Source organism: Heptranchias perlo, unplaced genomic scaffold (assembly GCF_035084215.1).
Source record: "Heptranchias perlo isolate sHepPer1 unplaced genomic scaffold, sHepPer1.hap1 HAP1_SCAFFOLD_209, whole genome shotgun sequence".
Classification (NCBI taxonomy): Eukaryota; Metazoa; Chordata; class Chondrichthyes; order Hexanchiformes; family Hexanchidae; genus Heptranchias; species Heptranchias perlo.
The window spans coordinates 233,541-259,927 of record NW_027139223.1 but is presented as its reverse complement, the minus strand read 5'-3'; the positions used below and the strand labels follow the sequence as shown (position 1 = coordinate 259,927).

Below are 26,387 nucleotides of genomic sequence, written 5' to 3'. Positions count from 1 at the left end.
CTTTACTCTGTATCTAACCCGTGCTGTACCTGCCCTGGGAGTGTTTGATGGGACAGTGTAGAGGGAGCTTTACTCTGTATCTAACCTGTGCTGTACCTGCCCTGGGAGTGTTTGATGGGACAGTGTAGAGAGAGCTTTACTCTGTATCTAACCCTGTACCTGCCCTGGGAGTGTTTGATGGGACAGTGTAGAGGGAGCTTTACTCTGTATCTAACCCGTGCTGTACCTGCCCTGGGAGTGTTTGATGGGACAGTGTAGAGTGAGCTTTACTCTGTATCTAACCCGTGCTGTACCTGCCCTGGGAGTGTTTGATGGGACAGTGTAGAGTGAGCTTTACTCTGTATCTAACCCATGCTGTACCTGCCCTGGGAGTGTTTGATGGGACAGTGTAGAGGGAGCTTTACTCTGTATCTAACCCATGCTGTACCTGCCCTGGGAGTGTTTGATGGGACAGTGTCGATGGGGCCTAACTCTGTATCTAACCCGTGTTGCTCTGTGCCCATTTCCAGGAGAACCCCTACATGTGCAACAACGAGTGTGACGCTCGCACGCCCGAGCTCGCACACCCCCCCGAGCTGATGCTGGATCACGAGGGCAGGATCCCAAACACCTTTTGGCAAAGCGTCTCCTGGAGGAGTTTCCCCGAGCCCCTCCTGGTCAATATCACCCTGTCCTGGGGCAAGACCATCGAGCTGACCGAGGATATCGTCATCACCTTCGAGTCGGGCCGGCCGGAGCAGATGGTCCTGGAGAAATCTCTGGACCACGGCCGGACGTGGCAGCCCTACCAGTTCTACGCTGCCGACTGCCTCAACTCCTTCGGGATGGAGCGGAGAACGGTCCGGGATCTGAGCCCAGCCTCGGTGCTGGACATCATCTGCACGGAGGAGTACTCCAGGGGCTACGTGTGGAAGGTGGACAAGACGGTCCGCTTCGAGATCAGGGAGCGGTTCGCCCTGTTCGGGGGGCCCCTTCTCCGCAACATGGCCTCGCTCTACGGCCAGCTGGACACCACCAAGGACCTGAGGGACTTCTTCACCCTGACCGACCTGAGGGTCAGGCTGCTCCGGCCGGCCACCGGGGCCACCAGCGTCGACCAGCTCAACCTCTCCAAATACTTCTACGCCATCTCCAACGTGGAGATTCACGGACGGTGAGAGCTCCTCGTCACCTCTGCTCAGGGTCACTGATCCCACACTTCACATCCAGGGGGCGCTGTATCAGGACAAACATCTGGGGGATAGTCTATCAGGGCAAACATCTGGGGGACGGTCCATTAGGGCAAACATCTGGGGGACGGTCCATCAGGGCAAACATCTGGGGGATGGTCCATCAGGGCAAACATCTGGGATATACTATCAATTGACATCTGGAGGGCATTCTATCAGGGCTAACATCTGGAGGGAATACTATCATCAATAAGAACAACAACTTGCATTTACATAGCCCCTTTAACGTAGTAAATCATCCCAAGGCGCTTCACAGGAGCGATTATCAAACAAAATTTGACACTGAGCCACATCTGGAAATATAGGGACAGGTGAGCAAAAGCTCGGTCAAAGAGGGAGGTTTTAAGGAGCGTCTTAAAGAAGGAGAGAGAGGTGGAGAGGTCGCGAGGTTTCGGGAGGGATTTCCAGACCTTCGGGCCTAGACAGCTCAAGGCACGGCTGCCATTGGTGGAGCGATTAAAATTGGGGATGCGTAAGAGGCCAGAATTGGAGAGATCTCGGAGGGTTGTAGGGCTGGAGGAGGTTACAGAGATAGGGAGAGGCGAGGCCATGGAGGGATTTGAAAACAAGGATGAGAATTTTAAAATCGAGGCGTTGCCAATGTAGGTCAGCGAGCACGGGGGTGATGGGAGAACGGGACTTGGTGTGAGTGAGGATACGGGCAGCAGAGTTAGCCTCAGACTGTGGTCAGGGAGAGGGATGGAGTCGGTGTCTGGGGAACGGAGTTTGTGGCGGGGACTGAAGACAATGGCTTCGGTCTTCCCAATATTTAATTGGAGGAAATTTGTGCTCCTCCAGTACTGGCTGTTGGAAAAGCAGCGTGACAAATCAGAGAGAGTGGAGGGGTCGAGAGAGGTGGGGGTGAGGTGGAGCTGGGTGTCGTCAGTGTACATGTGGAACCTGACGTTGTGTTTTCAGATGATGTCACCGGGGGGCAGCCTGTAGATGAGAAATTCTACACTCAGCATCTGGGAGACTCACTCGAGCTTTTAGTCCAGGAGAATCTTCAGACACTAATTAGAGAACAGGAACAGGAAAATGTTTACGCTGAGGTTAATTTGCCTCCAAGGAACTGTCTGGGTTTCTGCTTAGTTCAGCAAAAAGTGCCGAGAACAGCAAATGTGCTGAATGTGTGAGGACCAATCTGCAGATTTTGAAGCTTCACCTTCCCAGTGAGTTAAACAGCGGCCCGATGCTGTTAGCACAGAATCCCCGAGACCAGCGATCTCACACTTTACAACACAGAAACCCTCACAACACACTGGGCCTTTCCACATCGTATTTACTAAAGGGAAATCTTCATCACACTCACTGTTAATGTCAGCGATGCGATTGTGTCCTTTAGAACATTAAAATATATATTTCACAAGGAGGTGATCCCAGACCGACCTTCCCCAGAAACTGTAAACTCCCATCACAGCGACTAAACCCTCTTCAATGTGATAATGACCAAATAATCTGTTTTATGATGTTGGTTGGTGGATAAACATTGGTCAGGACACCGGGGAGAACTCCCCCGCTCTTCTTTGAAATAATGGCTGTGGGATCTTTTACAGCCACTGAGAGGGCAGACGGGGCCTCGGTTTAAAGTCTCATTCAAAAGACACCAACTCCAATAGTGCAGCACTCCCTCAGTACTGACCCTCCGACAGTGCAGCACTCCCTCAGTACTGACCCTCCGACAGTGCAGCACTCCCTCAGTAATGACCCTCCGACAGTGCAGCACTCCCTCAGTACTGACCCTCCGACAGTGCAGCACTCCCTCAGTACTGACCCTCCGACAGTGCAGCACTCCCTCAGTAATGACCCTCCGACAGTGCAGCACTCCCTCAGTACTGACCCTCCGACAGTGCAGCACTCCCTCAGTACTGACCCTCCGACAGTGCAACACTCCCTCAGTTCTGACCCTCCGACAGTGCAACACTCCCTCAGTACTGACCCTCCGACAGTGCAGCACTGCCTCAGTACTGACCCTCCGACAGTGCAGCACTGCCTCAGTACTGACCCTCTGACAGTGCAACACTCCCTCAGTACTGACCCTCTGACAGTGCAGCGCTCCCTCAGTACTGACCCTCCGACAGTGCAGCATTCCCATAATACTGACACCGGGGAGTGCCGGCCTGGATTATTTGCTCAAGTCTCTGGAGCGGGGCTTGAACTTATGCCCTTGCTGTGCACAAATTGGCTGCCGTGTTTCCCACATTACAACAGTTACGACACTTCAAAAATACTTCATTTGCTGTAAAGCGCTTTGGGACGTCCTGAGGTGGTGAAAGGCTCTGTCGAAATGGGGGTTCTTTCTCTTTTTAGGGTTGACCCATGTTCCTGGTCTCTGCTTTTCCAGTCAGTGGGAATTGCCCCGTGCTGGGAATTGCCCCGTGCTGGGAATTGCCCCGTGCTGGGAATTGCCCCGTGCTGGGAATCGTTCTGGACTGGGAATCGCTCTGTGCTGGGAATTGCCCCGTGCTGGGAATCGTTCTGGACTGGGAATCGCTCTGTGCTGGGAATTGCTCTGGACTGGGAATTGTCCTGTGCTGGGAATTGCCGTGTGCTGAGAATTGCCCCCTTGTGCTGGGAATTGCCCTGTGCTGGGAATCGCTCTGTACTGGGTTTGTCGTCCTGTGCAGTTCGGGCCTGAGATCTTGTCACTGGGTCCAGTTTGGGGAAAGGGGAGACTGTGTGAGGGGATCACAGGCTGCCCATGTTCTGCAGGAAGGGGTTTGCATCAGTTTAAAATTCTGCAATGACCTTTAACTGGGATCCAGGACCTTCCTGTGATGGAGACACCAGGAACCTAAGCTGGTAAAGGGAGAGCTGAGCCCCGGAGCAGAGAGTCCGGTGTGTAACGGAGCTGCTCGGGGTCATTTTAAACCAGCTTGTCCCCTTGTTTTTTTGCCAGGTGTAAGTGCAATCTTCACGCCAACAACTGTGTCCTGGAGAAGGGGAAGCTGAGTTGCGAGTGTGAGCACAACACGACGGGGCCGGACTGCGGGAGATGCAAGAAAGGCTTTCAAGGCCGGCCGTGGAGAGCCGGCTCGTACCTCCCGATCCCCAAAGGGACGGCCAATATCTGTGAGTAACGAGGGCTTCTCCGGCCCTGCCTGATACCGGCGGCACCTTGGGTTTCGGTTCAGATTTCATTCTAATTCCAACTCCCGGCAATGCACCGATTCCAAAATAGAAGCAAATGGATGTTTGTGAATGAATTAATGTGTAAACAGAGACTCAGAGCGGGAGATTGGACAGAGACAGAGAACAGGAATAAGGACTGACTCCAGGGGGAGGGGACCACGAGGGGGAGGGGAAGGGGGTCAGGAGGGGGGGCGAAGGGGTTCAGGAGGGGGGAGAAGGGGTTCAGGAGTGGGGAGAAGAGGTTCAGGAGGGGGAGAAGGGGTTCAGGAGGGGGGAGAAGGGTGTTCAGGAGTGGGGAGAAGGGGGTCAGGAGGCGGGTGATAGTTGGTCCCCGTGGTGTGAATTTCCCCCCCGGCCCCTCTCTCTGTCGATCCCCGAGGGTGTGAATTTCCCCCGCGGCCCCTTTCTCTGTCGGTTCCCCGATTCCAGGAGCCGGTTGAACGGAGGCGGCGATGGCGGCCCCATCGAGAGCCCAGGCCACACTGCACTCTGGGAGATTGAGTCCCATGACCCCGTGACCCCGGGGGCTATTTGACCCCGTGACTCTGGGAGCCGTGTGACTCTGGGGGCCGTGTGACCCCGTGACCCCAGGGGCCGTGTGTTGGCCGCTGATTCTCGGTATCCGGGGGGGAGGGGCGGAGCATCAATTCCTCAAGGTGGGGCTCAGTCTGTGATTGTGACTCCTGGATTATCCCCAAACCCCCTCCCCAACCGACAACCCCTCCCCCCCAAACCCCCTCCCCAACCGACAACCCCTCCCCCCCAAACCCCCTCCACCCCAAACCCCCTCCCCAAACCAACAACCCCTCCCCCCCAAACCCCCTCCCCAACCGACAACCCCTCCCCCCAAACCCCCTCCACCCCAAACCCCCTCCCCAAACCGACAACCCCTCCCCCCCAAACCCCCTCCCCAACCGACAACCCCTCCCCCGCAAACCCCCTCCCCAACCGACAACCCCTCCCCCCAAACCCCCTCCACCCCAAACCCCCTCCCCAAACCGACAACCCCTCCCCCCCAAACCCCCTCCCCAACCGACAACCCCTCCCCCGCAAACCCCCTCCCCAACCGACAACCCCTCCCCCCAAACCCCCTCCCCACCCGACAACCCCTCCCCCAAAACACCCTCTCCAACCGACAACCCCTCCCCCCAAACCCCCTCCCCAACCGACAACCCCTCCCCCCAAACCCCCTCCCCAACCGACAACCCCCCCACCCGACAACCCCTCCCCACCCGACAACCCCTCCCCCCCAAACCCCTCCCCAACCGACAAGCCCTCCCCCCAAAACCCCCTCCCCAACCGACAACCCCTCCCCCTAAACACCCTCTCCAACCGACAACCCCTCCCCAACCGACAACCCCTCCCCCCAAAACCCCCTCCCCAACCGACAACTCCTCCCCCCCAAACCCCCTCCCACCAATCCCCCTCCCCAACCGACAACCCCTCCCCCCCAAACCCCCTCCCTAACCGACAACCCCTCCCCCCAAACCCCCTCCCCCAAACCCACTCCCCAACCGACAACCCCTCCCCCCCAAACCCACTCCCCAACCGACAACCCCTCCCCCCCAAACCCCCTCCCACCAATCCCCCTCCCCAACCGACAACCCCTCCCCCCCCAAACCCCCTCCCTAACCGACAACCCCTCCCCACCAAACCCCCTCCCCAACCGACAACCACTCCCCCCCAAACCCCCTCCCTAACCGACAACCCCTCCCCCCCCAAACTCCCTCCCCAACCGACAACCCCTCCCCCCAAACCCCCTCCCCAACCGACAACCCCTCCCCCCCAAACCCCCTCCCTAACCGACAACCCCTCCCCCCAAACTCCCTCCCCAACCGACAACCCCTCCCCCCAAACTCCCTCCCCAACCGACAACCCCTCCCCCCCAAACCCCCTCCCTAACTGACAACCCCTCCCCCCAAACTCCCTCCCCCCCAAACTCCCTCCCCAACCGACAACCCCTCCCCCTCAAACCCCCTCCCCCAAACCCCCTCCCCAACCGACAACCCCTCCCCCCCCAAACCCCCTCCCCCCCCAAACCCCCTCCCCAACTGACAACCCCACCCCCAAACCCCCTCCCCAACCGACAACCCCTCCCCCCAAAACCCCCTCCCCAACCGACAACCCCTCCCCACAAACCCCCTCTCCAACCAACAACCCCTCCCCCCCAAACCCACTCCCCAACCGATAACCCCTCCCCCCCAAACCCCCTCCCCCCAAACCCACTCCCAACCGACAACCCCTCCCCCCCAAACCCCTCCCCAACCGACAACCCCTCCCCCCCAAACCCCCTCCCCAACCGACAACCCCTCCCCCCCCAAACCCCCTCCCTAACCGACAACCCCTCCCCCAAACCCACCCTTCTTCCTCCCCAACCGACAACCCCTCCAATCCCCTCCCCTTTCTCTCCTCTCCCCTCCCCTCCTCTTCCAATCTCCAATCCACCTCCATTCCCCCTCCCCTTCACTCCACCTCCTCCCCGTCTCCCTCCTCCCCCTCTCTCCTTTGCGTTCCCCTCTCCTTTCCCTCCCTCTCAAATCTCTACTCCACCTCCAATACCCCTCCCCCTCCACTCCCACTCCACTCCACCTCCTCTCCCTCTCCACCCTCCTCCCCTCTCCCCTCCGCCTGTTCCTCTCCCCAATCCTCCCCCCCTCCACTCCCTCCTCTCCCCTCCCACTCCTCTCCCCCTCCCCCTCCTTCACTCTGAAGAAGTCTCCTTTCACTGTAATGTGTTTACGTTGTGTTCTGTCACATTGTTCCACTAAAATACTTTATAATCCGTGTTCGACACAAACACCTGAACTCAGGCCCTGATTTTTGTTCCGTTTCCCTCTCCAGGCCTCCCGAACACCGTCACCAGTGACCGTAAGTAGGACCTACGCTCTCTGACCTGCGACCTGCTGACCCAGAGCCCATTTCTGTATCTGGAGCGAACCTTCCCCTCGACCCCCCCTCGTGTCTCACTGACCGTGGAACAGGTGTAGGTGTGAACAGGGAGTGAGTGTGGAACAGGTGTAGGTGTGAACAGGGACTGAGTGTGGAACAGGTGTAGGTGTGAACAGGGAGTGAGTGTGGGACAGGTGTAGGTGTGAACAGGGAGTGAGTGTGGAACAGGTGTAGGTGTGAACAGGGAGTGAGTGTGGAACAGGTGTAGGTGTGAACAGGGACTGAGTGTATTTGTGGAAAGCTGTCTGGTTCCTGATACCGAGATCAATCGGGACCTGTTGTAATCCCGTTCTCCCAGATACAGAAATGGGAACTGGACGAGTGTCTCTCGGCCTCAATCTCTTCTCCTTCGTTTCCCGTATTTTGCATGAACTCGTTCCCGTTTATTTAACCCTTCGCATGCTGTCCATGTCATTCCAAACCATCGGCTGCATTGAGCACCCAAATCAGCACCCATACTGACCGGACAGAGTGTCCATAACTCCCCGTACTGACGGGGAGCAGAGTGTCCATAACTCCCTGTACTGACCGGGACAGAGTGTCCATAACTCCCTGTACTGACCGGGGACAGAGTGTCCATAACTCCCCGTACTGACGGGGAGCAGAGTGTCCCATAACTCCCCGTACTGACCGGGGACAGAGTGTCCATAACTCCCCGTACTGACCGGGAGCAGAGTGTCCATAACTCCCCGTACTGACCGGGAGCAGAGTGTCCATAACTCCCCGTACTGACGGGGAGCAGAGTGTCCATAACTCCCCATACTGACCGGGACAGAGTGTCCATAACTCCCCGTACTGACCGGGAGCAGAGTGTCCATAACTCCCCGTACTGACCGGGACAGAGTGTCCATAACTCCCCGTACTGACCGGGACAGAGTGTCCATAACTCCCCGTACTGACCCCGGGAGCAGAGTGTCCATAACTCCCCGTACTGACCGGGAGCAGAGTGTCCATAAATCCCCGTACTGACCGGGAGCAGAGTGTCATAACTCCCCGTATTGACCGGGAGCAGAGTGTCCATAACTCCCCGTACTGACCGGGAGCAGAGTGTCCATAACTCCCCGTACTGACCGGGACAGAGTGTCCATAACTCCCCGTACTGACCGGGACAGAGTGTCCATAACTCCCCGTACTGACGGGGAGCAGAGTGTCCATAACTCCCCATACTGACCGGGACAGAGTGTCCATAACTCCCCGTACTGACCGGGAGCAGAGTGTCCATAACTCCCCGTACTGACCGGGACAGAGTGTCCATAACTCCCCGTACTGACCGGGACAGAGTGTCCATAACTCCCCGTACTGACCCCGGAGCAGAGTGTCCATAACTCCCCGTACTGACCGGGAGCAGAGTGTCCATAAATCCCCGTACTGACCGGGAGCAGAGTGTCCATAACTCCCCGTATTGACCGGGAGCAGAGTGTCCATAACTCCCCGTACTGACCGGGAGCAGAGTGTCCATAACTCCCCGTACTGACCGGGACAGAGTGTCCATAACTCCCCGTACTGACCGGGACAGAGTGTCCATAACTCCCCGTACTGACCGGGAGCAGAGTGTCCATAACTCCCCGTACTGACCGGGAGCAGAGTGTCCATAACTCCCCGTACTGACTGGGAGCAGAGTGTCCATAACTCCCCGTACTGACCGGGAGCAGAGTGTCCATAACTCCCCGTACTGACCGGGACAGAGTGTCCATAACTCCCCGTACTGACCGGGAGCAGAGTGTCCATAACTCCCCGTACTGACCCCGGGACAGAGTGTCCATAACACCCCGTACTGACCGGGACAGAGTGTCCATAACTCCCCGTACTGACCGGGACAGAGTGTCCATAACTCCCCGTACTGACCGGGACAGAGTGTCCATAACTCCCCGTACTGACCGGGACAGAGTGTCCATAACTCCTGTACTGACGGGGAGCAGAGTGTCCATAACTCCCCGGACTGACCGGGAGCAGAGTGTCCATAACTCCCGTACTGACCGGAGCAGAGTGTCCATAACTCCCCGTACTGACCGGGACAGAGTGTCCATAACTCCCTGTACTGACCGGGAGCAGAGTGTCCATAACTCCCCGGACTGACCGGGAGCAGAGTGTCCATAACTCCCCGTACTGACCGGGAGCAGAGTGTCCATAACTCCCCGTACTGACCGGGACAGAGTGTCCATAACTCCCCGTACTGACCGGGAGCAGAGTGTCCATAACTCCCCGGACTGACCGGGAGCAGAGTGTCCATAACTCCCCGTACTGACCGGGAGCAGAGTGTCCATAACTCCCCGTACTGACCGGGACAGAGTGTCCATAACTCCCTGTACTGACCGGGAGCAGAGTGTCCATAACTCCCCGGACTGACCGGGAGAGATTGTCCATAACTCCCCGCACTGACCGGGACAGAGTGTCCATAACTCCACGTACTGACCGGGAGCAGAGTGTCCATAACTCCCCGTACTGACCGGGAGCAGAGTGTCCATAACTCCCCGTACTGACCGGGAGCAGAGTGTCCATAACTCCCCGTACTGACCGGGAGCAGAGTGTCCATAACTCCCCGTACTGACCGGGAGCAGAGTGTCCATAACTCCCCGTACTGACCGGGAGCAGAGTGTCCATAACTCCCCGTACTGACCGGGAGCAGAGTGTCCATAACTCCCCGTACTGACCGGGAGCAGAGTGTCCATAACTCCCCGTACTGACCGGGAGCAGAGTGTCCATAACTCCCCGTACTGACCGGGAGCAGAGTGTCCATAACACCCCGTACTGACCGGGACAGAGTGTCCATAACTCCACGTACTGACCGGGACAGAGTGTCCATAACTCCCCGTACTGACCGGGAGCAGAGTGTCCATAACTCCCCGTACTGACCGGGAGCAGAGTGTCCATAACTCCCCGTACTGACCGGGGACAGAGTGTCCATAACTCCCCGCACTGACCGGGGACAGAGTGTCCATAACTCCCCGTACTGACCGGGACAGAGTGTCCATAACTCCCCGTACTGACCGGGAGCAGAGTGTCCATAACTCCCCGTACTGACCGGGGCAGAGTGTCCATAACTCCCCGTACTGACCGGGGACAGAGTGTCCATAACTCCCCGTACTGATCGGGAGCAGAGTGTCCATAACTCCCCGTATTGACCGGGACAGAGTGTCCATAACTCCCCGTACTGACCGGGACAGAGTGTCCATAACTCCCCGTACTGACCGGAAGAGAGTGTCCATAACTCCCCGTACTGACCGGGAGAGAGTGTCCATAACTCCCCGTACTGACCGGGGACAGAGTGTCCATAACTCCCCGTACTGACCGGGACAGAGTGTCCATAACTCCCCGTACTGACCGGGACAGAGTGTCCATAACTCCCCGTACTGACCGGGGACAGAGTGTCCATAACTCCCCGTACTGACCGGGACAGAGTGTCCAAACCTCCCCGTACTGACCGGGAGCAGAGTGTCCATAACTCCCCGTACTGACCGGGACAGAGTGTCCATAACACCCCGTACTGACCGGGACAGAGTGTCCATAACTCCCCGTACTGACCGGGACAGAGTGTCCATAACTCCCCGTACTGACCGGGACAGAGTGTCCATAACTCCCCGTACTGACCGGGACAGAGTGTCCATAACTCCTGTACTGACGGGGAGCAGAGTGTCCATAACTCCCCGGACTGACCGGGAGCAGAGTGTCCATAACTCCCCGTACTGACCGGGAGCAGAGTGTCCATAACTCCCCGTACTGACCGGGACAGAGTGTCCATAACTCCCTGTACTGACCGGGAGCAGAGTGTCCATAACTCCCCGTACTGACCGGGAGCAGAGTGTCCATAACTCCCCGTACTGACCGGGAGCAGAGTGTCCATAACTCCCCGTACTGACCGGGACAGAGTGTCCATAACTCCCCGTACTGACCGGGAGCAGAGTGTCCATAACTCCCCGGACTGACCGGGAGCAGAGTGTCCATAACTCCCCGTACTGACCGGGAGCAGAGTGTCCATAACTCCCCGTACTGACCGGGACAGAGTGTCCATAACTCCCTGTACTGACCGGGAGCAGAGTGTCCATACCTCCCCGGACTGACCGGGAGAGATTGTCCATAACTCCCCGCACTGACCGGGACAGAGTGTCCATAACTCCACGTACTGACCGGGAGCAGAGTGTCCATAACTCCCCGTACTGACCGGGAGCAGAGTGTCCATAACTCCCCGTACTGACCGGGAGCAGAGTGTCCATAACTCCCCGTACTGACCGGGAGCAGAGTGTCCATAACTCCCCGTACTGACCGGGAGCAGAGTGTCCATAACTCCCCGTACTGACCGGGAGCAGAGTGTCCATAACTCCCCGTACTGACCGGGAGCAGAGTGTCCATAACTCCCCGTACTGACCGGGAGCAGAGTGTCCATAACTCCCCGTACTGACCGGGAGCAGAGTGTCCATAACACCCCGTACTGACCGGGACAGAGTGTCCATAACTCCACGTACTGACCGGGACAGAGTGTCCATAACTCCCCGTACTGACCGGGAGCAGAGTGTCCATAACTCCCCGTACTGACCGGGAGCAGAGTGTCCATAACTCCCCGTACTGACCGGGGACAGAGTGTCCATAACTCCCCGCACTGACCGGGGACAGAGTGTCCATAACTCCCCGTACTGACCGGGACAGAGTGTCCATAACTCCCCGTACTGACCGGGAGCAGAGTGTCCATAACTCCCCGTACTGACCGGGGCAGAGTGTCCATAACTCCCCGTACTGACCGGGGACAGAGTGTCCATAACTCCCCGTACTGATCGGGAGCAGAGTGTCCATAACTCCCCGTACTGACCGGGACAGAGTGTCCATAACTCCCCGTACTGACCGGGAGAGAGTGTCCATAACTCCCCGTACTGACCGGGAGAGAGTGTCCATAACTCCCCGTACTGACCGGGAGAGAGTGTCCATAACTCCCCGTACTGACCGGGGACACAGTGTCCATAACTCCCCGTACTGACCGGGACAGAGTGTCCATAACTCCCCGTACTGACCGGGACAGAGTGTCCATAACTCCCCGTACTGACCGGGGACAGAGTGTCCATAACTCCCCGTACTGACCGGGAGAGAGTGTCCATACTCCCCGTACTGACCGGGAGAGAGTGTCCATAACTCCCCGTACTGACCGGGGACAGAGTGTCCATAACTCCCCGTACTGACCGGGACAGAGTGTCCATAACTCCCCGTACTGACCGGGAGAGAGTGTCCATACTCCCCGTACTGACCGGGAGAGAGTGTCCATAACTCCCCGTACTGACCGGGGACAGAGTGTCCATAACTCCCCGTACTGACCGGGACAGAGTGTCCATAACTCCCCGTACTGACCGGGACAGAGTGTCCATAACTCCCCGTACTGACCGGGACAGAGTGTCCCTAACTCCCCGTACTGACCGGGACAGAGTGTCCCTAACTCCCCGTACTGACCGGGACAGAGTGTCCGTATCACAGTCCGATACTGGACAGGAACATGTGCGATGCTGGGACTGGGACTGGGACTGGGACACCCTGGGTTCTATGAAACGTTACACTTTGGACCCAAACCTGCCCCTTTCCTGCCCAGGTACAGCCAGAACCGACATGAAAAAACAGACCATCAAAACCTTCATCACTGGCACAAACTTAACGAAAGATAAACTCGTTCTAATGTCTTCAATGATTATCTATTTTGTCCTTAATGACTGAAGGTGGTTGTTACTGGATTCAGTCTCGCTGAATAATAACAGGGAGACTCAGTCAGATACTGGATTACACAGTTTGTCTTTCAAACACTCAACCTACTCGAATTACTGAAATCCCATAATAACAGCCTGTCAGCGGCCTCCCCCCATTAAATCATCGGCTCCACAGACCAGATTCCAGCTAATTCGCGTTCGCTCGGCTTCGAGCTCCAACCCGGGCAGTGATTGGACCCGGAGAAGCGATTGATTGAACCGACATTGGCTCCCGGTCCAGCAACGACTCGCAATTAAAATTCTCATCCTCACGTTCAAATCCCTCCCTGGCCTCGCCCCTCCCTACCTCTGTAACCTCCTCCAGCCCCTCGCCCCTCCCTACCTCTGTAACCTCCTCCAGCCCCTCGCTCCTCCCTATCTCTGTTACCCCCTCCAGCCCCTCCCGATCTCTGTAACCCCCTCCAGCCCCTCCCTATCTCTGTAACCCCCTCCAGCCCCTCGCTCCTCCCTATCTCTGGAACCCCCTCCAGCCCCTCGCCCCTCCCTATCTCTGTAACCCCCTCCAGCCCCTCGCCCCTCCCTATCTCTGTTACCCCCTCCAGCCCCTCCCGATCTCTGTAACCCCCTCCAGCCCCTCCCTATCTCTGTAACCTCCTCCAGCCCCTCGCCCCTCCCTATCTCTGTTACCCCCTCCAGCCCCTCCCGATCTCTGTAACCCCCTCCAGCCCCTCCCTATCTCTGTAACCCCCTCCAGCCCCTCGCTCCTCCCTATCTCTGGAACCCCCTCCAGCCCCTCGCCCCTCCCTATCTCTGTAACCCCCTCCAGCCCCTCGCCCCTCCCTATCTCTGTAACCTCCTTCAGCCCCTCGCCCCTCCCTATCTCTGTAACCCCCTCCAGCCCCTCGCCCCTCCCTATCTCTGTAACCTCCTCCAGCCCTACACCCCTCCCTATCTGTGTAACCTCCTCCAGCCCCTCGCCCCTCCCTATCTCTGTAACCTCCTTCAGCCCCTCGCCCCTCCCTATCTCTGTAACCTCCTCCAGCCCCTCGCTCCTCCCTATCTCTGGAACCCCCTCCAGCCCCTCGCCCCTCCCTATCTCTGTAACCCCCTCCAGCCCCTCGCTCCTCCCTATCTCTGGAACCCCCTCCAGCCCCTCGCCCCTCCCTATCTCTGTAACCCCCTCCAGCCCCTCGCCCCTCCCTATCTCTGTAACCTCCTCCAGCCCCTCGCCCCTCCCTATCTCTGTAACCTCCTCCAGCCCCTCGCCCCTCCCTATCTCTGTAACCCCCTCCAGCCCCTCGCCCCTCCCTATCTCTGTAACCCCCTCCAGCCCCTCGCCCCTCCCTATCTCTGTAACCTCCTCCAGCCCCTCGCCCCTCCCTATCTCTGTAACCCCCTCCAGCCCCTCGCCCCTCCCTATCTCTGTAACCTCCTTCAGCCCCTCGCCCCTCCCTATCTGTGTAACCTCCTCCAGCTCTACACCCCTCCCTATCTCTGTAACCTCCTCCAGCCCCTCGCCCCTCCCTATCTCTGTAACCTCCTCCAGCCCTACACCCCTCCCTATCTGTGTAACCCCCTCCAGCCCTACACCCCTCCCTATCTCTGTAACCCCCTCCAGTCCGACACCCCTCCCTATCTCTGTAACCCCCTCCAGCCCTACACCCCTCCCTATCTCTGTAACCTCCTCCAGCCCTACACCCCTCCCTATCTCTGTAACCCCCTCCAGCCCTACACCCCTCCCTATCTCTGTAACCTCCTCCAGCCCTACACCCCTCCCTATCTCTGTAACCTCCTCCAGCCCTACACCCCTCCCTATCTCTGTAACCCCCTCCAGCCCTACACCCCTCCCTATCTCTGTAACCTCCTCCAGCCCTACACCCCTCCCTATCTCTGTAACCTCCTCCAGCCCTACACCCCTCCCTATCTCTGTAACCCCCTCCAGTCCGACACCCCTCCCTATCTCTGTAACCTCCTCCAGCCCTACACCCCTCCCTATCTCTGTAACCCCCTCCAGCCCTACACCCCTCCCTATCTCTGTAACCTCCTCCAGCCCTACACCCCTCCCTATCTCTGTAACCCCCTCCAGCCCTACACCCCTCCCTATCTCTGTAACCTCCTCCAGCCCTACACCCCTCCCTATCTCTGTAACCTCCTCCAGCCCTACACCCCTCCCTATCTCTGTAACCTCCTCCAGCCCTACACCCCTCCCTATCTCTGTAACCCCCTCCAGCCCTACACCCCTCCCTATCTCTGTAACCCCCTCCAGCCCTACACCCCTCCCGATCTCTGTAACCTCCTCCAGCCCGACACCCCTCCCTATCTCTGTAACCCCCTCCAGCCCTACACCCCTCCCTATCTCTGTAATCCCCTCCAGCCCTACACCCCTCCGAGATCTCTGCGCTCCCCCAATTCTGGCCTCTTCTACATCCCCGATTTCCATCGCTTCACCATTGGCGGCCGTGCCTTCAGCCGCCTAGGCCCTAAGCTCTGGAATTCCCTCCCTAAACCTCTCCGTCTCTCTACCTCTCTCCTCCTTTAAGACGCTCCTTAAAACCCACCTCTTTGACCAAGCTTTTGGTCATCTGTCCTAATATCTCCTGATGTGGCTCGGTGTCAGTTTTTGTCTGATTGGTGGAGAGGCGGAGATGGAAGTGTCTGGTTGCTTGTCTCTCGGACCCACTCACTGCCCCGTGCAGTCTCGAGTCGATGTGTTTGTGCGCACAGTACAGATGTTCTGTTCAGACCGCACGTTGTTCTCCATCTGGGATTAATCGTTGTTGATTTCTCCTGATGCAGCTCATCCAAAGCAAGGTCAGACACGGCCAAGTATCTCATCACTAGAGGTCACTAACACAAAGCAAGGTCAGACACAGCCAAGTATCTCATCACTAGAGGTCACTAACACAAAGCAAGGTCAGACACGGCCAAGTATCTCATCACTAGAGGTCACTAACACAAAGCAAGGTCAGACACAGCCAAGTATCTCATCACTAGAGGTCACTAACACAAAGCAAGGTCAGACACGGCCAAGTATCTCATCACTAGAGGTCACTAACACAAAGCAAGGTCAGACACGGTCAAGTATCTCATCACTCGAGGTCACTAACACAAAGCAAGGTCAGACACGGCCAAGTATCTCATCACTAGGGGTCACTAACACAAAGCAAGGTCAGACATGGCCAAGTATCTCATCACTAGAGGTCACTGACACAAAGCAAGGTCAGAGATGGCCAAGTATCTCATCACTCGAGGTCACTAACACAAAGCAAGGTCAGAGATGGCCAAGTATCTCATCACTAGAAACATAGAAAATAGGAGAAGGAGTAGGCCATTCGGCCCTTCGAGCCTGCTCCGCCACTCCGCCTATCTCAATACCATATTCCCGCTCTCTCCCCCATACCCCTTGATGCCTTTTGTGTCTAGAAATCTATCTAGCGCCTTCTTAAATATATTCAGTGACTTGCCCTCCACAGCCTTCTGTGATAGAGAATTCCACAGGTTCACCACCCTCTGAGTGAAGAAATTTCTCCTCATCTCAATCCTAAATGTCCTATCCCATATCCTGAGACTGTGACCCCTCGATCTGGACTCCCCCCAGCCAGGGGAAACATCCTCCCTGCATCCAGTCTGTCTAGCCCTGTCAGAATTTTTATATGTTTCAATGAGATCCCCTCTCATTCTTCTAAACTCGAGTGAATACAGCCCTGGCCGACCCAATCTCTCCTCATACGGCAGTCCTGCCATCCCAGGAATCAGTCTGGTGAACATTGGCTGCATTCCCTCTGTGGCAAGTATATCCTTAGGTAAGGAGACCAAAACTGCACACAATACTCCAGGTGTGGTCTCACCAAGCCCTGTATAACTGCAGTAAGAAGTTAAGTAGGGGTCACTAACATAAAACAAGGGAGGAGCTCTCAAACAATGCTACTGGCTTAGAGCAGAAAGATGAAGAAAGAAAGACTTGCATTTATTTAGCGCCTTTCACAATCTCAGGCTGTACCAAAGCGCTTTACGGCCAATTCAGTACTTTTTGAAGTGTAGTCAGTGTTGTAATGTAGGAAACGTGGCAGCCAATTTGCACACAGCAAGATCCCACAAACAGCAATGAAATAAATGACAAGATAATCTGTTTTTTGAGGTTGGTTTAGGGATAAATTTTGGCCAGGACGTCGGGGAGAACTCCCCTTCTCTTATTCAAAATAGTGCCATGGGAACTTTTCCATCCACCTGAGAGGGCAGGCGGGGCCTCGGTTTAACGTCTCAGCAGAAAGGCGGCACCTCCGACAGTGCAGCACTCCCTCAGTACTGACCCTCCGACAGTGCAGCACTCCCTCAGTACTGACCGTCCGACAGTGCAGCACTCCCTCAGTACTGACCCTCCAACAGTGCAGCACTCCCTCAGTACTGACCCTCCGACAGTGCCGCGCTCCCTCAGTACTGACCCTCCGACAGTGCAGCGCTCCCTCAGTACTGACCCTCCGACAGTGCAGCACTCCCTCAGTACTGACCCTCCGACAGTGCAGCACTCCTTCAGTACTGACCCTCCGACAGTGCAGCGCTCCCTCAGTACTGACCCTCCGAAAGTGCAGCACTCCCTCAGTACTGACCCTCCGACAGTGCAGCACTCCCTCAGTACTGACCCTCCGACAGTGCAGCACTCCCTCAGTACTGACCCTCCGACAGTGCAGCACTCCCTCAGTACTGACCCTCCGACAGTGCCGCACTCCCTCAGTACTGACCCTCCGACAGTGCAGCACTCCCTCAGTACTGACCCTCCGACAGTGCAGCGCTCCCTCAGTACTGACCCTCCGACAGTGCAGCGCTCCCTCAGTACTGACCCTCCGACAGTGCAGCGCTCCCTCAGTACTGACCCTCCGACAGTGCAGCGCTCCCTCAGTACTGACCCTCCGACAGTGCAGCAATCCCTCAGTACTGACCCTCCGACAGTGCAGCACTCCCTCAGTACTGACCCTCCGACAGTGCAGCACTCCCTCAGTACTGACCCTCCGACAGTGCAGCACTCCCTCAGTACTGACCCTCCGACAGTGCCGCACTCCCTCAGTACTGACCTTCCGACAGTGCAGCACTCCCTCAGTACTGACCCTCCGACAGTGCAGCACTCCCTCAGTACTGACCCTCCGACAGTGCAGCGCTCCCTCAGCACTGACCCTCCGACAGTGCAGCACTCCCTCAGTACTGACCCTCCGACAGTGCAGCGCTCCCTCAGTACTGACCCTCCGACAGTGCAGCACTCCCTCAGTACTGACCCTCCGACAGTGCAGCAATCCCTCAGTACTGACCCTCCGACAGTGCAGCACTCCCTCAGTACTGACCCTCCGACAGTGCAGCAATCCCTCAGTGCTGACCCTCCGACAGTGCAGCACTCCCTCAGTACTGACCCTCCGACAGTGCAGCGCTCCCTCAGTACTGACCCTCCGACAGTGCAGCAATCCCTCAGTACTGACCCTCCGACAGTGCAGCGCTCCCTCAGTACTGACCGTCCGACAGTGCAGCACTCCCTCAGTACTGACCCTCCGACAGTGCAGCACTCCCTCAGGACTGCTCTGGAGTGTCAGCCTGGATTTTCTGCTCAAGTCTCTGGAGTGGGACTTGAACCCACGTCCTCCTAACTCAGAGGTGAGAGTGCGACCCTCTGAGCCACAGTTGAAAGGCCCCTAACTTGGAAGCCCTGTATAAAACCCACCACCGGACTCTATAAACCCTGGAACGTTCCCATCCATCGCCATCTGCCTGATTCAATGTGACCGTATCGAGCCAGGAGTCTGATGTTCTCCCCTCACTGCTAAAAGTCTCAGTGTCTCCCCTCCCTCCCATTCCAGACATTTCCTCTCCGCCTCTCATTCCTGCAGCATGTGACCCGCTCGCAGTTTTCGACCCGACTACGTCCTGTCTACGTCCCGTCTACACTTTCTGTCTTTTCCTTGCAAGACTGTGAATGTTTCGGCCACTCGAACCGGTGCAGTTACATCGAGCTGCTCACCACCACCATTTGCGTGAGCTGTAAGCACAACACGAGAGGCCGACACTGCCAGTTGTGCCGACTGGGCTATCACCGAAACCCGTCAGCAGAGCTGGACCATCACAACGTTTGCCTCGGTCAGTTCCTGTTACAATCTCCACTCTCGCCTCCTTCCTTCACCCTTCAGATTTCAGCCCAAAACAAGATAAAGAAACAAAAAGGAACCTTCGATAGGGCTGAGCAAAAGGAATCAGCTCCCCTTTCCCCAGAGATCAGACCCGGTCCGACCTTTCCCCGGAGATCAGACCCGGTCCGACCTTTCCCCAGAGATCAGACCCGGTCCGACCTTTCCCCAGAGATCAGACCCGGTCCGACCTTTCCCCAGAGATCAGACCCGGTCCGACCTTTCCCCGGGGATCAGACCCGGTCCGACCTTTCCCCAGAGATCAGACCCGGTCCGACCTTTCCCCAGAGATCAGACCCGGTCCGACCTTTCCCCGGAGATCAGACCCGGTCCGACCTTTCCCCAGAGATCAGACCCGGTCCGACCTTTCCCCGGAGATCAGACCCGGTCCGACCTTTCCCCAGAGATCAGACCCGGTCCGACCTTTCCCCAGAGATCAGACCCGGTCCGACCTTTCCCCGGGGATCAGACCCGGTCCGACCTTTCCCCGGAGATCAGACCCGGTCCGACCTTTCCCCGGAGATCAGACCCGGTGCGACCTTTCCCCAGAGATCAGACCCGGTCCGACCTTTCCCCAGAGATCAGACCCGGTCCGACCTTTCCCCAGAGATCAGACCCGGTCCGACCTTTCCCCAGAGATCAGACCCGGTCCGACCTTTCCCCTGAGATCAGACCCGGTCCGACCTTTCCCCGGAGATCAGACCCGGTCCGACCTTTCCCCAGAGATCAGACCCGGTCCGACCTTTCCCCGGAGATCAGACCCGGTCCGACCTTTCCCCGGAGATCAGACCCGGTCCGACCTTTCCCCGGGGATCAGACCCGGTCCGACCTTTCCCCGGAGATCAGACCCGGTCCGACCTTTCCCCGGAGATCAGACCCGGTCCGACCTTTCCCCGGAGATCAGACCCGGTCCGACCTTTCCCCAGAGATCAGACCCGGTCCGACCTTTCCCCAGAGATCAGACCCGGTCCGACCTTTCCCCGGAGATCAGACCCGGTCCGACCTTTCCCCGGAGATCAGACCCGGTCCGACCTTTCCCCAGGGATCAGACCCGGTCCGACCTTTCCCCGGAGATCAGACCCGGTCCGACCTTTCCCCGGAGATCAGACCCGGTCCCACCTTTCCTCAGAGATCAGACCCGGTCCGACCTTTCCCCAGAGATCAGACCCGGTCCGACCTTTCCCCGGAGATCAGACCCGGTCCGACCTTTCCCCAGAGATCAGACCCGGTCCGACCTTTCCCCGGAGATCAGACCCGGTCCGACCTTTCCCCAGAGATCAGACCCGGTCCGACCTTTCCCCAGAGATCAGACCCGGTCCGACCTTTCCCCGGAGATCAGACCCGGTCCGACCTTTCCCCAGAGATCAGACCCGGTCCGACCTTTCCCCAGAGATCAGACCCGGTCCGACCTTTCCCCAGAGATCAGACCCGGTCCGACCTTTCCCCAGAGATCAGACCCGGTCCGACCTTTCCCCGGGGATCAGACCCGGTCCGACCTTTCCCCGGAGATCAGACCCGGTCCGACCTTTCCCCAGAGATCAGACCCGGTCCGACCTTTCCCCGGAGATCAGACCCGGTCCGACCTTTCCCCGGAGATCAGACCCGGTCCGACCTTTCCCCAGAGATCAGACCCGGTCCGACCTTTCCCCGGGGATCAGACCCGGTCCGACCTTTCCCCAGAGATCAGACCCGGTCCGACCTTTCCCCAGAGATCAGACCCGGTCCGACCTTTCCCCGGAGATCAGACCCGGTCCGACCTTTCCCCGGAGATCAGACCCGGTCCGACCTTTCCCCAGAGATCAGACCCGGTCCGACCTTTCCCCAGAGATCAGACCCGGTCCGACCTTTCCCCGGGGATCAGACCCGGTCCGACCTTTCCCCGGAGATCAGACCCGGTCCGACCTTTCCCCGGAGATCAGACCCGGTCCGACCTTTCCCCGGAGATCAGACCCGGTCCCACCTTTCCTCAGAGATCAGACCCGGTCCGACCTTTCCCCGGAGATCAGACCCGGTCCGACCTTTCCCCGGAGATCAGACCCGGTCCGACCTTTCCCCGGAGATCAGACCCGGTCCGACCTTTCCCCAGAGATCAGACCCGGTCCGACCTTTCCCCGGAGATCAGACCCGGTCCGACCTTTCCCCGGAGATCAGACCCGGTCCGACCTTTCCCCGGAGATCAGACCCGGTCCGACCTTTCCCCAGAGATCAGACCCGGTCCGACCTTTCCCCAGAGATCAGACCCGGTCCGACCTTTCCCCAGAGATCAGACCCGGTCCGACCTTTCCCCGGAGATCAGACCCGGTCCGACCTTTCCCCGGAGATCAGACCCGGTCCGACCTTTCCCCAGAGATCAGACCCGGTCCGACCTTTCCCCAGAGATCAGACCCGGTCCGACCTTTCCCCGGAGATCAGACCCGGTCCGACCTTTCCCCGGAGATCAGACCCGGTCCGACCTTTCCCCAGAGATCAGACCCGGTCCGACCTTTCCCCGGGGATCAGACCCGGTCCGACCTTTCCCCAGAGATCAGACCCGGTCCGACCTTTCCCCGGAGATCAGACCCGGTCCGACCTTTCCCCAGAGATCAGACCCGGTCCGACCTTTCCCCAGAGATCAGACCCGGTCCGACCTTTCCCCAGAGATCAGACCCGGTCCGACCTTTCCCCGGAGATCAGACCCGGTCCGACCTTTCCCCGGGGATCAGACCCGGTCCGACCTTTCCCCGGAGATCAGACCCGGTCCGACCTTTCCCCGGGGATCAGACCCGGTCCGACCTTTCCCCAGAGATCAGACCCGGTCCGACCTTTCCCCAGAGATCAGACCCGGTCCGACCTTTCCCCGGAGATCAGACCCGGCCCGACCTTTCCCCAGAGATCAGACCCGGTCCGACCTTTCCCCGGGGATCAGACCCGGTCCGACCTTTCCCCGGGGATCAGACCCGGTCCGACCTTTCCCCAGAGATCAGACCCGGTCCGACCTTTCCCCAGAGATCAGACCCGGTCCGACCTTTCCCCAGAGATCAGACCCGGTCCGACCTTTCCCCAGAGATCAGACCCGGTCCGACCTTTCCCTAGCGATGAGGCCTGGCCCTGAGGTAAATTGAAAGCCCTGTGTTGTGACGATATAATCATTGCTTCCCTGTCTCCATTGTTTTTCTGGAATTTGTATGTTGTTTGTACTCTCGGCAAACGAACATCCTTCATCGTAGCAGCATCACTCGCCTCTGCTCAATGTTACCCTCCCCCCATTGTCTAACATCAATGTTCTCTCTCCATTTCCTCATCTCCTTCCCATACTCCACACATAGAATTACAGAGAATGTACAGCACAGAAACAGGCCATTCGGCCCAACTGGTCTCTGCTGGTGTTTATGCTCCACACGAGCCTCCTCCCTCCTTACTTCATCTCACCCTATCAGCATATCCTTCTATTCCTTTCTCCCTCATGTGTTTATCCAGCTTCCCCTTGATGCTATTCGCCTCAACTACTCCTTGTGGGAGCGAGTTCCACATTCTCACCACTCTCTGGGTCAAGAAGTTTCTCCTGAATTCCCTATTGGATTATTAATGACAGTCTTATATTTACAGCCCCTAGTTTTGGTCTCCCCCACAAGTGGAAACATCTTCTCTCCGTCTATCTTATCAAACCCTGTCATAATTTTGAAGACCTCTATCAGGTCACCCCTCAGTCTTCTCTTTTCTTGAGAAAAGAGCCGCAGCCTGTTCCATCTTTCCTGATATTTATAACCTCTCAGTTCTGGTATCACCCTGATGAATTTTTGCACCCTCTCCAGTGTCTCTCTATCCTTTTTATAATATGGAGACCAGAACTGTGCACAGTTCTCCAAGTGTGGTCTAACCAAGGTTCTGTACAAGTTTAACATAACCTCTCTGATTGTGAATTCTCTCCCTCTAATAATGAACCCCGGAGCTTGGTTTGCTTTTTATGGTCTTGTTAACCTGCATTAATCCTTTGCAGTCGCCCCAAGGAGTGGAACACGGGCCGTGTCCAATCAGTGTGTGGACGATTGACGCTGTTTGTAAACTGTTGGAGACTTGTTTCCCCCCAGAGTCGGCTCGTCCCCTGTCCTGGGCCCGAGTCATTTGTGTCCCTGAGGTTGTGTCGATGGGTTTTATTGGGAACAGCCATGTGCAGTGTGTGTGTTGTCTTGTTTCTGCAGACTGTCAGTGTCACCCCTATGGCTCACTCCATGATCGCTGTAATGAGACGGGATATTGTGACTGTAAGGAGGGGACAGCAGGGCCCAAGTGTGACAAGTGCCTGCCCGGATATTACTGGCACAGGGGCTGCCGAGGTAAGTAACCGTTCCAGCACCAGACCCTCCCTCACTCCGCCTGGCTCCTGTGTGTCAGGGTCAGCAGTGGATCCGATAGCAGAGATACCAGGGGGGGGAACACAAAGGCTTTTAGACAAGGAGCCCTCCTGGGTTCCCCCATCACCCTGAGAAACAATTAGTGGCACAGCTCCTCGCAAAGGGAGGGACTGGAGTTCAGTGAGGAGCATTTTATAGAATCAGACAGCACACAAGGAGGCCATTCAGCCCATCGAGGCTGTGCTGGCTCTTTGAAAGAGCGATCCAATTAGTCTCACTGCCCTGCTCTTTCCCCATAGCCCTGCAAATTTTTCCTTTTCAAGTATTTATCCAGTTCCCTTTTGAAAGTTATTATTGAATCTGCTTCCACCGCCCTTTCAGGCAGCGCATTCCAGATCAGAACAACTCGCTGTGTCAAAAAATTCTCCTCATCTCCCCTCTGGTTCTTTTGCCAATTCCCTTAAATCTGTGTCCTCTGGTTACCGACCCTCCTGCCACTGGAAACAATTTCATCTTATTTACTCTATCAAAACCCCTCATAATTTTGAACACTTCTATTAAATCTCCCCTTAACCTTCTCTGTTCTGAGGAGAACAATCCCAGCTTCTCCAATCTCTCCACATAACTGAAGTCCCTCATCCCTGGTACCATTCTGGTAAATCTCCTCTGCACGCTCTCCAAGGCCTTGACATCCTTCCTAAAGTGTGGTGCCCAGAATTGGACACAATAATTGGACACAGAATTTAACCCTCAGTCTCTCCTTCATTATTTAACCATCAATTTAGTCCTATTCACCCATCACCCCTGTGATCTCTGACCTACATTGGCTCCCGGTCCAGCAACACCTCAATTTTAAGATTCACATCCTCACATTCAAATCCCTCCGTTGCCTCGCCCCTCCCTATCTCTGTAACCTCCTTCAGCCCTACACCCCTCCGAGATCACTGCGCTCCCCCAATTCTGGCCTCTTGCACATCCCTCATTTCCTTCACACCCCCATTGGCGGCCGTGCCTTCAGCTGTCTGGACCCTAAACTCTGGAATTCCCCTCAAACCTCTCCGTCTCTCCCCTTCTCTCTCCTTTAAGACGCTCCTTAAAATCTACCTCTTTGACCAAGCTTTTGGTCTCCTATCCTAATGTCTCCGTATGTGGTTCAGTGTTAATTTTGGTCTGATTTACGCTCCTGTGAAGCACCTTGGGCCGTTTTACTACGTTAAAGGCGCTATATAAATGCAAGTAGTTGTTGGTGTAACAGTGAAACACTGGGAGCGGCGACAGTTCAAACAATCTCTGAGGTCAGGAGATTTTCAGTGACCTGACGTTTCTTTTCTCTGACCTCTTGCAGCCGGCGTGTGCGATAACTTGCTGACGCGGTGTCAGAACGGAGGAGTGTGCGAGGACAATGGGAGGTGTCGCTGTCCCGCTCCCTACACCGGGCTCCTGTGTGAGAAAGGCCAGTGTGGGAAGGAAGCAGGAGGGTGTGTCTCCCAATCCCCCCGGGACCCCACCTTACACCGGGTGCTGCTGTCACTCACTGCGCTGCTAACCACCGCTAACGGACGCCCGGCGCTCTGACCCGCTTCCAGCGCCACGGACGCTCACGGGAAGGTGCAAAGAGCGGAGGAGAATCCAGCGTTTACTGCGTCCCCGTTAAACACGGTCCCCGCCCTCCGGCCCGGGAAAGGCAAACTGTAACCCAGGCCTGAGCCCACCCACCCACCCACCGAGCCCGACTGTATCTCCGAGCCCTGAAGGAATGGGCAGTCAGTGGGGACTGTACTTTCAGACCCCCCGCCGGAGGGAGGGAGGGAGGGAGGGAGGCAGCTGCTAATATTCATTCTCCAATCGCCAGCCTGGCCTCGGATGGCCAGCTTTGGGAAAGAAGAAAGAAAGAAAGACTTGCATTTATATAGCGCCTTTCACCACCTCAGGACGTCCCAAAGAGCTTTACAGCCAATGAAGTACTTTTGAAGTGTCGTCACTGTTGGAATGTAGGAAACACGGCAGAAAATTTGTGGAGCTCAGAGGAGGCCGTTCCCCGCTCTGGTGCAGCCCTCGCTCGCTCGCCCCTCACTCACTCACTCCCTCTCCCTCCCTTCTTCACTCTCCCTCACACCCTCATTCACTCCTCACACTCACTGTCCCTCCACTCACTCAATCCACACTCCCTCCCTCCCTCACTTCATTCATTCACTCCCTCAGTCACTCCACTCACGCTCACTCATCAATTGCTTGCCCCTCACTCACTCACTCCCTCCATCCCTCACTCACTCCTCACTCTCCACACTCACTCCTTCACTCACTCCCTCACTCTTTCCCTCACTCCTTCCTTCCCTCACTCACTCAGTCACTCATTCCTCACTCAGTCACTCATTCCTCACTCACTCACTCACTCCCTCCATTCCACTCCCTCGCTCGCTCACTCCCTCCCTCCCTCACTCACTGCGAGGGATTGCTGTCGGTACATCGTGACCTGAGGAAATCTGTGGGCCGGCTTCGAGCGGCCTACAACCTGGGCTTTAGTGACCGTTGTGTGTAATCCTGGAGCGCATCAGAGCGATGGGGGAATAATCCTGAGCAGTGAGTGGAGAGTGTTAGTGCGTTTATCGATTCTTTTGTATTAAGATGAAGTTATTTTCTTGCAATCCCACAATGTTCCATGTAGTTTTTGTATGAATCGCGGTTTGTGTTGATGAATATATCTCTCACTGTGTAATTCCCAGCGACGGGGGGAATGAGACGGTTTTATTTTATTTGTATGATTTTCCTGTGCACAGATTTCTCTGTAACTGCAACGTGCTGACATCAAAGAATCTGAGTTTACAGCTCTGGAAAGTGTCATAAGATCCAGGAAAGGATTTGATGCTTTACTCTGGACAACAATAAAAGCTGCTGCAGAAAGTG

At 56.8% G+C, this 26,387-nt stretch overlaps 1 protein-coding gene across 3 annotated transcripts; it reads left to right on the top strand.

Annotated features, from left to right (window-relative positions):
* Nucleotides 1-515: 515 nt before the first annotated feature.
* LOC137310065 (netrin-G1-like) lies at nt 516-26,387 on the top strand. Of its 3 annotated transcripts, XM_067978032.1 has the most exons (6): nt 516-1,153; nt 4,129-4,301; nt 7,203-7,229; nt 18,938-19,105; nt 23,331-23,465; nt 24,829-25,249. In XM_067978032.1, the coding sequence occupies exons 1-6, from the start codon at nt 522-524 to the stop codon at nt 25,056-25,058; spliced, it is 1,365 nt and encodes a 454-aa protein (XP_067834133.1). In that variant the 5' UTR covers nt 516-521; the 3' UTR covers nt 25,059-25,249. The 3 variants fall into 3 exon arrangements, with proteins under 3 accessions (XP_067834133.1, XP_067834132.1, XP_067834131.1); XM_067978031.1 differs by lacking the exons at nt 18,938-19,105; nt 24,829-25,249 and adding an exon at nt 26,261-26,387; XM_067978030.1 differs by lacking the exon at nt 18,938-19,105.